This window comes from Oryzias latipes, chromosome 14, assembly GCF_053564925.1.
Source record: "Oryzias latipes strain Hd-rR chromosome 14, Olatipes_Hd-rR_3.1".
In the NCBI taxonomy this organism is placed as follows: domain Eukaryota; kingdom Metazoa; phylum Chordata; class Actinopteri; order Beloniformes; family Adrianichthyidae; genus Oryzias; species Oryzias latipes.
This window is the reverse complement of record NC_136250.1, coordinates 14,690,525-14,704,361: the sequence shown is the minus strand read 5'-3', so window position 1 is coordinate 14,704,361 and position 13,837 is coordinate 14,690,525. Positions and strand designations below refer to the sequence as shown.

General features: G+C 40.7%; 1 protein-coding gene across 7 annotated transcripts in view; it reads left to right on the top strand.

Moving 5' to 3' along the window:
- Positions 1 to 13,837, top strand: part of nrg2a (neuregulin 2a) — a 76,199-nt gene that overhangs the window by 25,482 nt on the left and 36,880 nt on the right. For 4 of the 7 annotated variants that reach the window (XM_020708867.3, XM_078930803.1, XM_078930802.1 and 1 more), the window contains exons 2-3: positions 9,399 to 9,570; positions 11,736 to 11,854. In XM_020708867.3, coding sequence (XP_020564526.1) covers positions 9,399 to 9,570; positions 11,736 to 11,854 — 291 coding nt within the window. Of the gene's footprint in view, positions 1 to 448; positions 782 to 9,398; positions 9,571 to 11,735; positions 11,855 to 13,837 lie in introns of those variants that run through there. The other 3 variants (XM_011483507.4, XM_011483509.4, XM_011483508.4) reach the window with 3 other exon arrangements.

Sequence of the window (13,837 nt, the reverse complement as noted above, 5' to 3'; positions counted from 1 at the left end):
TGAGACCGAGAGGAGTACTGACAGACAGGAAAGGTGAGGAAGGGGGAGCCTCTCGGGGAAAGCCGAGCAAGGTTTCAAGTTTTTTGCCAAAAGAGCAGTTGTGTCACAAAGCGGTGATCTGACATTTAGCACCTCACGGGATCCGCGCTCAGCAAACGGGAACCAGATGTGAGGCGCTCCGGGGACTCTGGCAGGGACAGGTCTTCACCTGACTTATCTGGTCGGGGTTCAGTTGAACTGGTTTGCTTCTGCACGGGTTGTTAGAGGGCGAGAAGATGCTGCGGGGATGGAGAGGGATGACGTGGAGTTGCGTGCCGTTTTCCTCTGTCTTCTTCAGTGGCCACAATGGCTGGAAGGCACAGTCTCTTATCTGAAAGATCCAGTTAGGGAAGAGTTATTTGCTGTAATGCAATGGGAAATGTCTTCCTTCTCCTTCCCCCTTAACACCCTCCCTCTTTTCAGAGTCTGTCACAACTCCCCTCCACTCCCTACCTTTCTTTCTCTGTTCCCTCCCTCTTTTTTTTTGGTCTGCCTCTGTGGTTGGTCTTAATTGCAACAAGTCTATATAGAAGCAGAGACTCAATAAAAGGGCTCAGAGTCTGGTGGTGCCCACTTGCAACACTTTCCCAAACGGACTACCTTTTTTTTTCTTTTTGGCTGAATTTTCTGGAGGATTTACTTTCTTCAAACAGCATGACAGAAAACAAGAAGAAAGATAGAAAAGGGAAAAAGAAGGGTGGAAAGAAAGGGCAAAAGCTTAAGGAGGGAGACCCTGACACAGGTAAAACAACTGAATTCCGTTTAGTGACTTGAGATGGAAATGTGGGGGAAAAAGGACTCACATGCAGGTTGTCACATGAAGTGATCCCATGTGGGTTTGGATCTGCGTGGAAGTCAAATATGATTCATTTTAAAAAGTTACTTTTGAAGAATGGATCTTGCTTTTGGCTGTAATTGAGTCTTAACAGCTTATCTTTGAGAGTGGATGGGGGAAACGGTTTAGGGGGAAAAATTGGCGTGCGGCTGAAAGCCATGTGTCTTTGACAGGTAATGAATCACCGTGGTGTTTTCTCTGCTCACCTTAACTGCGGTGCGGTGCGGTGCAGTGCGGCGCGGCGCGGTGCCGCGCGGCATGAGTCACCCACAATATTGATAATATTTCAGGCTAACGCAGACGCCGCTGTATGCCTCCAAACCCGCAAAGGTAGAAAAACGTGCCTCCTCCGTGGTGGATCCTACAAGCCACAGCATGTTACTGTAGTTTGACCTCAGGTCATGGGGAAGCCCACCCCCCACCCCCACCCACGTCTCCGTAACACCCCGAGGAAAGCAACTTGTTTCTTACTGTACTCCATATATTCAGAAATTGATGATGTACCCCCTCCCTGTTAGCCTCCCCCTCTCCTCAACTTTGTTGGTAGTAGTGATGGTGACTTGTATATTTTCATCTTTTTTTTGCCCTAAGCGATGTCCTTTTTCTTCTGTTTAGAAACAGTTTCTGTGAATCATCAGCTCACAGAGAGCATCTGGCTGTAATTTGGTTTATTTTTCCTCCCTTTCATGAAATCAGACAAGGAAAAATTAGCAGCGTCCCTGTTTTGGATCGTGATAATGCGCTTTTAATGTTGCCAATGGAGGGTTGTGGCTTTTGCTTTCTGTCCTTTTTCTGATCTATTATGTCACAACTTGATTTTTAATGAGATTTTAACCAGAAACTTTCAAAGTAACTCAAGAAAAAACGGAGAGATATGATCCATGATTCCACTTTCACATGTCCTTTCAACCCTGATGGGTTTGTGCTGCACCACTCTGAACATTTTCCCCCCTTTTGCACAGTTTTCCAGTGTTTTACTGGCTTTATTTGTCAGAATATTGAGCGTGTGAATGTGTTGCACCATGTTTGAGCATGTGCACATCTTTGAACGAGGTGTGCCGACCTCTGATTATACGTAAACACGAGCAATCTTTTGAGACTGTCAGTCACACATCAAGGAGATTTCAGGAACCGAGACAGGTTTGTGCTTTGTTCCTCCTTCTCCCTGAAAATCTTGTTTTTGTTTTTTTTCTTCTTCTTCTTTTTTTGGATACTTATTTACTGAAATGATCTCAAAGCAAACATTTCTCTGGCATAACCATCCTTTCACTGGCAACGACCCACTAGATGATTAGGGGAAGAAAGCACTTGAAAGTGTTGATTCAGAGCGTCCTGTCACGGCACCGCCACATGATAATTTCCTGTCACGCCTTCTTTTGGTGAAAGCTGCGCGTATTGTGGCTGTAAGCAGATACTCTGCAGGGAAAAGTGCATTGCTTTTCTAATGAAACAGGCTCAAGGTTAGAGGGGGGAGACCTTTTACAGACCTTGACACAACACTTTCCTGTTTAGGATCTCATTGAGAACCAAAGACACTCTAGTAAATGAAATGCAATAGACCCACTCTAATCATCTTTTGAACTGTTGTAAAAGTGTTGCCAGTGGTCTTTTAATTATGTTTTTAGTCAACACCCCCCCCCCCCCCCCCAACAAACATGTCGTCTTCTAGGACTTAGTTTCTGTGGAGAGGCAGGAGTTGATTAGAAATTGTGGGCAGGACGATTGCTGCGGAGAAACCCCCAGTTTTGTTTCTGAGAGCTCTCCGTTTACATGCTCTACCACTAGCTTACAGTCCCTCACACCTCCAACCTAAGCCTGTCCCTGCTTTGTTCAGTTTACACTGAACAAAGCAGGGGCAGGCTTTTTCTTCTTTGTCTTTTTCTACTGTTTACTAGCTCATGTCTGCCACCTACAGTTGGAAAAGGTTCGGCACGAAAGGTCAAAGCGGTGCAAATCTGGTGAATCGTACCTTTTTCTTTCACCCGTCTATTCCGATTAATGTCATTAAATTCCAGTAGGGCACAAACTGCAAAAAATAATTTCTCCTTCAGGATCAATTTAAAACAGTTGGCACTTCTGGGAATTAATAAGGACGCCATCCATACGTCACCACCTAATCCTAGTCCGTGATTGGTCAAGGTTTGACGTGGTTTCATTTTCAAAGCACGTTCAGTGGCCACGTGCTTTTCACATAAAGCCTGAAAATAGTCTTTAAATGCATACTGGGGAGAATTTTTTACGCAAACCCGCATAGACGTGCATAGACAGTTTATTAGCCGTAAACGTAACTGAAAATGACGCACATGGATCTATTTGTCTACAAGTAGATGCCTCAGAATGGAGCGGAGCAGGAAGCTTGTGTCCCGCCCAGTGTGGTTTCTACGTCACAAATAGGATTTTTTCTTCCAACGGCATTTTTCCGTCTGCTCCTAAGTCGCAACGATATGAATTTGGACCTCAATATTCTTAATATTTGCCCTCCTTCATCAGAAAAATACCACAGGAACATGTTTAAAAACACCCCCACTTTCAATAGAGTGGGTCTTTCTAAACTATCTAGACTACTGATACTGAGGGATGCAACGTCATGCGGTGTGGTTCTTCTGTTTTCAGCGGAAACCTTCAGCCTCCCGCCTGTGTGAAGCCCCCAGGTTTCCTCATAAAAGGCTTTAGTGTTAACGTTCATCAACAATTAAAGCCGAAAACATGACACATCCAAACCGCCACTTCTATTTCGAAGTTCCCACTCGAAGGAAATTTACGATCTGCCTAAACTTGTAAGCGGTCATCAGACGAAAATTACAGGTTGGAGACGGGACTCTGTGGGATCTAGCATGTCTTTTGACAGTAATTGATGAATTTTCGGCTCTGTTACTGAGGGTTTCCTGATTCAGTCATCTTCCTCTTCCTCCCCTTTTATTGTAAATGCCTGTTAGTCAACGTTAGTAGCTATGTGGGGGGAAAAACAGATGTTGGTTTAAGTCAGGGTGACCATGTGAGAAGGTGATGACACACCTTGCAGAGGACAGAACTGGCAACTTCTGGAGCTACTTTAATGGATAAGCAGGCAGTAGGACTTCATCACAGTCCAAACTTGTATAAATAAATGTAAAAAGAAGAGCTTTACATTCTAATTCCAGCGAAATTCCACAGAAATCATGTTGGAACTGCAACAGAAATAGATCTCTCAAAATATTCAATACCATTTGAAGACTTTATGCAAATCCACCAGTGATCCTCATGTTATGCCAACAACAGCAAAAGCAAAGATGATTGTTTTTTTTGTTTTTTTTGTGCCTTTAAACCCCCTGGAGGTTTTTACTCTTTTGACTGTCTGGGATTTTCTTTAAAGAACTGGTTTCTTTCTTTTAATTAGTTCGTATTGATCATTTGTCAAATATCTTAATTCTTTATCAACATACCTCCTCTTTTAGACATTTTTCTTTCTGACGAAAAAAAATATTTATATATAAAGTTTGAATTTCTCAGAGATTAGGAGAAATTTTGCTGTTTGGAAAATATTAGGTAAAAAGTTCAGATGCAGACATTAAAGCAGCTTCCAATTAAATTCAGTAGAGATGCATTAAACTGTTATTAAAATATGACAGGACATCCACCAGTAAAGCATGGATTCTATTGAGATTTATTTTTCTGCTTTTAAGCAAATGACAGCGGCTGGTCAACAGACAAAAGCGACATTTAGGGTTTATGCTTTTATTCTGACAAGTTCGGGTCAATCTAATATAGACGTAAGAAAAATTAGGGATTTTTTTAGCTTCTGTGGTGGAAGTTAGATAGATGGCATTCAAACAAAAACATTTGCATTCACGTCAGCCCATCCTGATTATACAAAAGTGCTCAATTTGGGTCCCGTTTGCATATTATTAATGTTAATTTTCAACATGCAAGTTGCCCTAAAGTTACATTTAATGTCTCAATAAACAAAACTCCATGAAATCTACAACTGTGGGCAACTAAAAGAATTATACAGTAGATTTTCTACACCTCTGCTGAGAAATTTTAGTGCAGACAAACAACCAAACAGGGACAGAAGAAGAAGAAGAAGACGAGTGGAGACAAGAATGGACTTGCCCACTACCGGCCCAGGACTGCCAGTGCTTCGTCAGCACTCTTCAAGCCTGAAACATGCTGATTTATCTGTCCACACGCAGCATGCAGGTCCGAACCGTCCATACCTAAAAGGGTTAACCATTATATAACCAGAATGCACTGCTGGAGGGTTTCTGTCACCAAGAGCTATATATCAAACTGAAAAAGAATTACCGAAACTAAGCAGTCTGTGATGGATTGTTTTAGTTATTCCTAAAGAAAAAAGACAATTATGACAATTAAAACATTAAAATCCTTAACTTTTTATGGTCTTTTTCACTCATTTTTGCAACTTGATCTCAGAATTGAATGTGTAAAAATGTATAAAGTCAGCAAAATGTCGGATGATACCTTAGTTATCTCTGAAAAGTTGTGAATATTTCACATACCCGTGTTGTGAACTCATTAAACCTTTAAAGTAAATTGTCTTCAAAGTATCAAGACAAACAAAAATGTCTGGAAAACGTTTTTTTTTTCTTCCCAAAATAGCAGACGTAATTTCAATTTAAACTTCTTACGTTAATAAAACGAAAAGCGATGCAAATTGATCAAGTATCTTAGTTTGTGAACAGCACTGTGGCCTGAAATCTCCAACTGTTACCCCAGGCATAAGCTGTTGCCACACAAGATAGGCTTCTATTCTCAAATTGGGTTTTTATAGTCCATGTCTGCAGCTGCCACAATGCTTCAAAAAGAAAGAATCAGGCTGTTGTGGAGAGGAGGGTTAATCGCTGCTGCATGACACTTTCCTCTAGGGTAACAGAAAATGTGAAAACCACTGCAAGAAATGTTAGTATTTGCATCCACAAGGCGTCTTTGTTCTTTTCTTAGACACTGGAGTTAGTTTCGCTGCTTTAAATTGTGCAAATGCAAGTCAGCAGTAATGAATGAAACGTAGTGCAGAAATCAAAAAAGAGCTTTAGTTTACTGATGATTGATCATGTGCAGAGCATGTTTATGTCTTTAGTATGAGGAAGACCAAAGACCACGGCTCCATCTCTGGAGAAACGCTAAAGAAAAAAAGACAAATAGCGGCTTTAACAACCCAGAACTACTGTCAAGCACGGTGGTGGAAGAATAATGATCCGTGCATGTTCCGCAGCCATGGGATTTGGGATTGCCCATCTGTTCTGATTTTGACAACGTCAACATAAGACCATATATAAAACAGACCCCCAAAGGTCACACCTGAACCTGATGGCCGTTTTCATTTCTGATGCTACGTTTCCATCGGAGGATTGACGCGTGTTCCAGAATGCACTAAACCTGCATTCACAAAGCGAAATTATTCATTTTGGTTGGAACTTTTGTTAATTAAAGTGTCTTCTGTGCATCACTACACAATTCTTGTCCCTGATTGGTGTGAATATAGCACGGGTTGTGGGCGGGGGTGCTGGCGCAGAGCAACCCCAACCTCACTTCCCATTGCTGGGAGCTCTCCATTTTCACACCTCCCTGCTAGCTTACAGCTCCTCATACTCCCAACCTAACATTACCGGTGCAAGAAAAATGGCGAGCAATATTGGTACCATCTACCCGTACACGTGTAGCCGAGGACGGAGCAAACGCAGCTTTACAACGTCTTTTCGATGGTCTTAAAACTTCAGTGACTTGTTTTTTGCTTTGTTTTTAAGAAGCAATATTCATTATTTTTGATGAGAGATTGGTCTCCAAAACAAAAGGCAATAAGTTTGGTGGGTCCTTTGGGTTAAAGTTTGATGAAGACTCACTGGATCAGGACTTTTTCCCACCCAGATTACCCACCTCAATGATCTATAACAACAGAACCACAGAAAAATGACAAGGTTTTTTCACACAAACGCAGAGCAGACGCTCTTCCACATCTGGCTTGCTGTTTCCGCGAGTTCTCCAGTCAAGGACGAAGCTTGTTTAACTTGCTGGCAAGGACAGAGATGCTTCCAGACTAAGTACTAAACATTATTCTTCACTCTGTTGGTGCAACCGTGACTGACAAGGCCATCCTCGGGCGACGTGCGGGGTCTCCAGAAATCATGCACAGAAGTTCAGCTGTGCCGACTGGAAGACGATGGATGCTCGTCTGAACGCAGCCCGCCGTGTTTTTAAAAGCAATTTTCTAATTAGCCTCAAATCAAAGTTCACCACCGTTTCTGAGGAAGTTGCTTATCAAACAGAACACATGTGCACTTGTAGTTAGGAAACTGTGTGTTATAATAACTCTGCAGCTGATACAGTAACTTTCCATTACAAGGACAACATGAAAACGAAAAGGGAGGGGGGCGGGGGGCAGAAGACTCTACCGTGGGACACCGTGTACTGTTTATCAACATCCAGTCTCATGTAAAATAGTGCATTGTTAGGCAACAGAAAGTGTTTAATGATGCACATCTGGAGCATCAGGAATCCAGCACTCGGCGTTAGGTCTTCCTGCAGGCTATCAGTAACCTTACACTATTTTCAGATTTAATATGAAATGACACCAAGTAGGTTACAGTCAGCCTACATTTACATTCACATGCTTTTCTTTTTTTGTCTTTTTTTTCCACTCAACTCTGGAGACACTAAAATGCAGAAGCTGGGAGCCTCATCTTGAGACAAAATTACAAAAAACAGGCAGCTGCGGTGGTATAATTACCCCGCCTTGTCAGGTTGGAGCCTTTATTGTGCAAGTCCTCAGTCACTTTTCTCTGACAGGACCTCATTCATGGTGTAATTTTAGACACTGCTTTCGAGCTAGAAACCAATAACGCCGTTTTCATTGATCTGGGAGGTATTTTTAAAATTTTCCAAACTGATTCAAGGGAAAACTATGTGGACAGATAAAACCTGCATGTGTCTTGTTGGACTTATCTTATCAGCTTATGTAACGTGAGTTGTTTTTATATTTCATAACTTAAAAAAAACAAAGAGAAGTCTGTGAGAGAATTTTTTTATTTGCATCTCCAGATAGATTTATTTGTGTCCAGAATGTCATATTGTCTTGTTAAAGCTATGGCAACAGATAAAGGATATATGTGTGCAGGGGCTACAACAAAATCGTTAGAAAAACATGTGAAGAAGAAAACAGACAAAAAAAGTATTAATGATCAAAGAAGTCTGCAACAAGCAGGCCAAGTTAGTCCAGTCTGAGAAAAATTGTGTTTTAGGGGTTATTTTTATCGTGAGAAGATACATTTAAAACATACATTTAAAAACATTTTTACTTAAAATTGCATTTCTGGGTATTTCTTTATTGAAATTGTTGTGCATCAGGAGCATGCAGTTGAGAAAAAAGCATAATTGTGATGTAGAATGTATGCTGGGCGGGCCACCAGGTTCCTGCACCGCGTAAACAGAAAGCTCTGAGCAACGGTGATGGGAAAGGGGGGCGGGGTTGCTCCACCTACAACTCAGAGTTGAATTTCTAATGAGTTCTTGTCGCTGTGTCCTAGAAAATGACTAAAAACTGCAAAACCACAGTTAAAAAACCACTGGGAACGATAGATCAAAAGATGATCAGAGTTGGCCTGTAAATCAATTAAGTCTGAAAACTGCAGCATCATTGGTTCTGTGTAAAAACGCCACTGCTACCAGATCAGTGAAGTGGGACAAAAAAAAGGGGACAGCCAGGGATAATTTTGGTGCAGCTATACTGGTGTTGAGCTGAAGTCATTACGGATGTGCTCTTTATTTTGCTTGTCATGCTTTGTTTGTCTTCATTCAGCTGTCAGTGTTCGGAGGTGATGCACAGCAAACAGCTGTAATTTGCAGCTCGGTTAAACATGTGCATGAAATTGTGAATGTTACACACGCAGTAAGGGACTGTGTGTGTGTGTGTGGGTGTGTGTGTGCTGGTGGGTTTCTAAGCCAAACCCCCTGACATGACCCCTGCTAACCCCTTATATTCGGCTCCTCCCTGGATGAGTCTTCTTCTCTGCCTGCAGCTGTCTGCCTTCAAGCATTTGTGTGCATTTGGATACAAATCATTTCTTTTTTTTCTCTATAAAATTAAGAAGTGCAGCAGAATGCATGATTTTATCATGAAAATTTGCACCGGGGCAGTTTTCCTTTTAACATTTACTGTTATCTCTACTTGTTAGCAGTTGCATTAAACTGCAGTTTGTGGTTGGAGTTGGTCTTCCTCCTTCGCTGGTGGATGTTTGCTGGATGTTGCTTCAGGTGTTTTTATAGCAGCAAAAACCAGAGCGAACATGAGCCTGTTTATTAGTCCGAGGCAAAGCTGATGATGTCTCAAGTGACCACATCTGGAGCTCACATAAGAGAGCTGTTGGCTGGGTCCGTGGAGACGGCAATTTCCTCAAATCCCAGTGTCTCCGTTGCTCTTTGTCAATTCCCAAACCACACAACTGGAGATGAAGCAAAAACATGGAGCAGGTTTTTTTGTCCAGACAGCAAAAATAAATGTGTGCTTTTATTTTTGTTTTGTTTTTTCCAGCGGTGGCTCCAAAATTAAAACCCATCAAGAATCCAATAGTTGTGGACGAGGGAAGAAAGCTGACAGTGAAGTGCGAGGCCACCAGGGCCCCGGCCCCTGCCCCTGCCTACACGTGGTTCAAAGACGGCAATGAGCTGAAGAAAAGCAAAAGGATCAAAATAAAGAGCAACCTGTGAGTACACAAGACTCAACCGCATCTCTCGTGAATTGGAAATAAGAAATGAATTGAGGACTTCCAACTTTACTGTTAAACCTAACATTTTGGTATCTCATAAATAATGAAATAAAATTGTTGACAAAATACAATAAAACTGTTGGAAACTGCAGGAACAAAACAAGGAAAAAAATGACATTTTGCCATATTGTATCCTCTGCTCACAGCAGCTGTTATCAGGGGGCAGAGTCACAAAACCTTTGTTTTTATATGGGGTGCCTTTTGCATTGAATGTATATTAGAACTGGACTGAGGGACCCCTCCTCTCCCAACAGGAAGTACCCACTTGCTCCAAGAATCCAAAATCTACCAAAAACTTCCATTTGTCAGAGTAACCATTCTCGCTCTGCTTTCCTTTTCTAACATGTTCTCTCCAATTGTTATTCTTTTTCATGATATTTTTTATTGCAAGTAATTTAAGTTATAATCTGACCAATCAGATGCCTCAATAAAAGTATGTGGTCTCACGTCGAGCACTGATGACAAATTTTGTTTAGCCCGCTTTCAAGTGTTCGAGGTGCATGACTTCCAACAAGCTCAGTCCTGATTGGCTAGAGTGGTTGCCATGAAAATGTTGACTCAGACTGACTTGGACCGATCACTGTCATCTGGCTCCAACATTGCGATGTCCGTAACGTGAAAAAATGGCGACTTAATTGATTTCATTTCATTGAGTTTTGTCATTGTGTGGTGACGTCACACTTACTTTGTCCAGTTCTCATATACGGTCAATAGGCTTTTGAAGTATTGGTTCTAAAGCTTTGTGCTAGCTAGCCTGATCAGCATTTTTTGATGTGTGAAACTAAAAAATGGGATAAATCTGCTAATGTCTGCAATCTAATTGATTTGTGCAAGTTTTAAAAGCTCCCTGAAAGATTTACAGTCACATTAAGATGAGATTGCACAAAATTACAGGGTTTACAAGATTTTTTATTTTTTTTTGGCTGGTCCAAAAGCTCGACCCTTAAATTGTGTCTGGGTCTAATTTGACCCGTTTCAGGTCCAAAGAAGTGACTTGTTTTCAAAAATACATGGATTCAAATTTGAGGGAAAAAAGTTTCATCATTTCCCACAACATGGCAACTCCAACTAAACAACAAGAAACATTCAGTTTGTTTGTTTCATTTCATAAAAAAGCTGATTTCATTTTTGTATTTTCACGTTTTTTTAGTGTTTTTCTGATAAATAAACAATTATTAACCACTGGGAACAGTTTTCTTCTTTACAGCATTGACCTCCGAGTTAAGATTAAAGACATAACAGAAAGCTGTCACTTGGTCAATTTGGTAATCAAATCAAAAACCCTGCTGGCAATCATCAAACAGGCAATCATTTTAAAAAAGTACTTGAGTTATGATGATCTAGAAATTCTGCAACTGATTGGATTACAATGTAAATAATTAATTTTACCACTTCTGTTTCTGTCATTTTCCAAAGAGATTAAAAACTGTAAATATTTTTTCAAATAGATCTTTTCCTGCCCTTTCCGTAACTTTGATTCTTAAGATTATTCTACTTTAATTCTTCTCAAATTTTGAACCCAGAGAACTGAGATTTGAGTTTTTGGGTCAAACACTTCACAGATGAGCACTCTTCTTTGTGCTGTGGTTCCAGACTGACTGATAATGAGGATGTAGCCATCAATCACTTAAAAAAATGAGCTACAGGACTAAAACAAACAGCTCAAAGCAAAGACTGCACTAAAAGAAAGAAACAATTTAGCATGCTTCAAAATCTGAGATAGCATCTCTCGGCATCAGAGTAAATATGCAAACTTTTAATTTTTAAAAGGAAGCAGAAAACAAACGCTGTAGTGTGCCTTACACTCTAACCTTTTTTCATAAACATTTTTCTTAGATGTGGACCAATAAAACAATGCACACGTGAACTGTAAAACGGTTTCTGGCGAGTTCTTTCACAAACCCCTCCCATTGACGTGGAGGTGATGATGCAGCCCTGTTGGAGCAGAGTTGGTACCATGTCGCTGCTTGCCCTGTTCCCTGCCTTCTGTCCCCATGTTTCCACTTGTTCCATTGACTTTATTTACCCGCCCCAGGTTTTATGCTGCTTCCTGTCTGCCCTGATTCCCCCTGACTCAGCTATGCAAATGTTGTCATCCACAGGAAGTCTTCCAGGGTTCAGATCAGTAAAGCAAAACTGGAGGATTCTGGAAATTACACATGCGTAGTGGAGAACTTGGTGGGAAAGGACAACTCCACCGGCACCGTTAACGTCCAAAGCAGTGAGTGTCCCCTCCCGAACGGATGCAGGCTGCACACATGTTACACGCACTGTTGTCCCGCCTTTTCTCTGTTCTCTCGCCAATTGAGAGATCTGAAGGAGCTGTCACAAACAGGCATGCAGCAGTGGGACAACAGGCATGGAGAACAACTGTCCACACATGCGCTTCTGGCCTGTTAATCAGTGGAATGGTGGATGGGACTTGGCAATAAATCAAATGTAAAGTTTTTTATGCATTGCTGTTTGCCAGTGAGGTCAAAAAAATCTATATGGAGCACTGAGGGGGACTGCAGATAACGAGCTGCAAAAGTTAGACAAGAATGTGATTCAAATTGTCCAGGAGTTCTTGGAATTGGAGCATGGGCCTTTTTTTTTTTTGGAAAGCACTATAGCAGATGAAAGAGTTTTGATCACAGCTGCTTCCTTTTTGGTGAGGGAGTGAGTTTGCTTAGAGAAGGAGTTTTAAGTTTTGGCTACTGTTTTTAGCTTTGCCTAAAGTTTGCTTTCAATTTCTGGCAACATTAGAAATGAATGTTAATTAAAAGATACACTCCGATCATTTTTTGAGCTATTTAAAAAGCCCTCCCCAGTGGTCTGTCAATTGGGATTCTTGTACTTTCTGCACTAAAAGCCTTAATTTTTTTCAAATTATGAGAGTGCGCCTTATAATCCATAGCACTTTCTCTATAGATTAATTCTGGTTGTGTTTACATATGTCAAAGCGATTTTGCGATGTACACGGCGCCATGTCAAAAGTTTTTTATGTGTTCCAAGTTGCATGTTATGGTAAATGTGGTAACGAGGCTAACAAGTAGCTGTGACGGATTGTGTCTTACATGTTTCTTACGAGGTTGGAGTTTAACATAGTCACGTTAACACTTGTTTAAGCGGTATCAGTTTGTCTTGTTTTTTACAAGTTGCAAAAAAGGTTGGAAGTTCCAGGTATTTTGAACACCAATATAGCTAATGTCTAGCTCAGTTAGACTGTGTTTTATTTACGTATTACTAAGAATGTTGAGAGTTAGCATAGTCACAGTAATATTTGTTTTTGCTGTATCAATGTTTTTTTTTAACATGTGGCAAACAAGGTTGCATGTTATTGTGAATATGCTAACACAGCTAACGAGTAGCATGTTGGACTGTGTTTTAATATGTGTTCCAAACAAGAATGGACGTTAGCGTAGTCAGAGTATGTTTAAGCAGGATTAGTCTGTTTTTATTTTTTTATGAGTTGCAAACAAGGTTGCATGTTATTGTAACTATGCTAACGTGGTAAACATGTTAGCAGTGTCAACAGTGCTAACATGTAGCAGTGTCAGAATTTCTTCCCTATTCAGTCATAGTACACTCGCCATTTTGTACTGCCGTCTGAATGTACAATTCCAAAATTCTTGGCCCTAGAAATTTTCCAGAAGTCCAGTGTGCATCAATGCTCACGCGATTGGCAAATATAGACCACAATGCATTGCGTTGGAACAATTTTTGCCAAAATTTTTTATCTAAATGTCTTTTTTTTACAAGCTATTAAAGCTTTTATCTTCAGAAGATTCATTAATGATCGTCATGCTCATGACATTTAGATTTTAACTTCATGAAATCAATCACGTCATATTCGCCATTTGAAAAAAGAATTACTCAGCATGGTGTCCGAATTGCTTTTAAAATCCATGGCACTACATAGTCCTGCACTATATAGTTTTTTAGTTAGGGATTAGGGTGGACATTAGGACATAGCCACTGTGTTTTTCTATGTGTTACTAACAAGGCTGAGAGTTAGCACTGTCACAGTAATGTCTGTATTAGCTGTAAAAGTCTTTTTTTTTTACGAGCTGCAAAACAAGGTTAGTAGTTACAGCTAATGTGAACACACTGCTAATGTGGCTAATGTGTAGCGGTGTTACAAAAAAACTCTTGAGATACCGTGCCTATCTCTGACTCCTTTGTCTCGCTTAATGCGCCTTATAATTGGTATTCCCTTGTATAC